This window comes from Emiliania huxleyi, assembly GCF_000372725.1.
Source record: "Emiliania huxleyi CCMP1516 unplaced genomic scaffold EMIHUscaffold_5020, whole genome shotgun sequence".
Taxonomy (NCBI): Eukaryota; Haptophyta; order Isochrysidales; family Noelaerhabdaceae; genus Emiliania; species Emiliania huxleyi.
The window spans coordinates 1-1,633 of record NW_005198231.1 but is presented as its reverse complement, the minus strand read 5'-3'; the positions used below and the strand labels follow the sequence as shown (position 1 = coordinate 1,633).

Below are 1,633 nucleotides of genomic sequence, written 5' to 3'. Positions count from 1 at the left end.
AATGGCCGGAAGACAGAGTACTGTGGCCAACGGCTGAGGAGATCGACAGTTGGTGACCATCAGGAAAGCTTGATGAAGTGCTGGCCTTATGTTGCGCATGTCTGGCACTACAACCGATGCGTTGATCAGCTGAGCGAGGTTTGCGGAGAATCCTATAGTAGGATCTTAAGATATTGTGACGGACGACCCCACATTGGTGAAAAACGGCTGATTTCCGACATTCTTTACCCTTTTTTCTCCGACTGCCCTAGCTAGTTCAAGAGTTTCGCGGCAGTGACCCAATGCGTCAAACCCGAGTGTGCAAGGCCCAAGGCGGCTAGGGATGAAGCCGCAAAAGAGGCGCGCGAGGCAAGGAGCCCGAGATCACCCGAGATTGTCGACCGCGCCCTTTGAGGCGTACGGCGCGTCGCCGTTTTTGCCTTGTTGCGCAGTGCGTGCGGAGTGTCAGCGGAAGTAAGCATTTGCCAATTTCACTAGCCCGCCAGGGTGTTTTCTTGCGTGGCCGGACACCACGAGATGAAATCCTGCAAAACCTGGCCGGGCCCTGCCCCCACCCCTACCTACCGACCTACCTAAATAAATAAATAAAACGGACACCTCTCTACTAGGAGATGGGTAAAAAGGAACAGGTCCCCGCCCTGCGGTCTTTGTGCAGGGTTCTTTGTGGGTGTGGTCGGCGACTAGCCGGGGTCGTCCTCCCGATGGGGGACTAGCACTAGCCGTCTTCCACATGGTCCCTCGGGTCCCTGCTGCTCCTAATCTCGTCGTACATCCTCCTGCTGATCTCCGCAACATCCTGCTCCCTCCCTCGTCTCGCCCTGCGCGTCTGCTCCGCCTCCCCGTCGTCCGCCCTGCGTCGTCTGGTGACGGGTCCTCCATAGTCGGTTGAGGTCGCCGCCCTCCTCGTGCCTCTTCCCAACGTTCCCTCGGCGGCCGATGCCGTCTGCTCCGGCTCCCCAGTCCCCGGGTCTGCCCTGCCCTCGTCTGCGCTAGCTTCTGTTTCGTCATCACTGATGTCCGTCCTCTTCTTTCTCCTCTTGTTGTATGCTTTGTACATCGCGTCGATTCCTTTTCGCGTGAGCACCAGCCTGAAGCCCGCCCAGCAGCTGAACCGCTCCCTAAGTCGAAGGAGCATCATCAGTCTCACCCACTTCGCTCGCTGCCGACTGTCTCCGCTCCCTCCCGCTTGGGCCGCCGTCGCGGCCCTCGTTCGTCCCACTGGCTGTTGGCCTAGATCGGGTTGGCCTCCCCCCCTCAGCCCTGACCCGACGGGGACGCCACCACCCTCGCCCAGGGATCTACAATGCTGTCTTAAGGTCCGACAGGTTCGGCACCGGGCACCGCCTCGGTATACAAAATGCGCCTGCGGGCGGACCCTTACAGATCACAGATCACCTCGAGAACCTCGAGAGAGGCTGTGAAGAGGAGCGTCGAGCTCGTTGTTGTCACCACGCACGTGGGGGCAGCACCGCGAGGCCCCGGCGCCGCGCCATGGCGTTCGAGGTGTTTGACGACGTGGCCTTCTACTGGTTCCTTTTCTCCGTCATGGTGATGGTCATCGTCCCCATGTCCTACTCCTTCCTCTCCACTCTGCAGCTGCGGCCGCCGGCGGATTGGACGCGGCAGCTCGACT

The 1,633-nt window shown here is 60.2% G+C and overlaps 1 protein-coding gene across 1 annotated transcript; it reads right to left on the bottom strand.

The window, feature by feature from the left end:
- Nucleotides 1-715: 715 nt before the first annotated feature.
- EMIHUDRAFT_256598 (hypothetical protein) lies at nucleotides 716-1,138 on the bottom strand (the record flags this gene model as incomplete). Its single annotated transcript, XM_005766639.1, has 2 exons — nucleotides 716-851; nucleotides 921-1,138. 2 exons carry the CDS (start codon nucleotides 1,136-1,138, stop codon nucleotides 716-718), a joined length of 354 nt encoding a protein of 117 aa, XP_005766696.1.
- Between the last annotated feature and the right edge of the window lie 495 nt (nucleotides 1,139-1,633).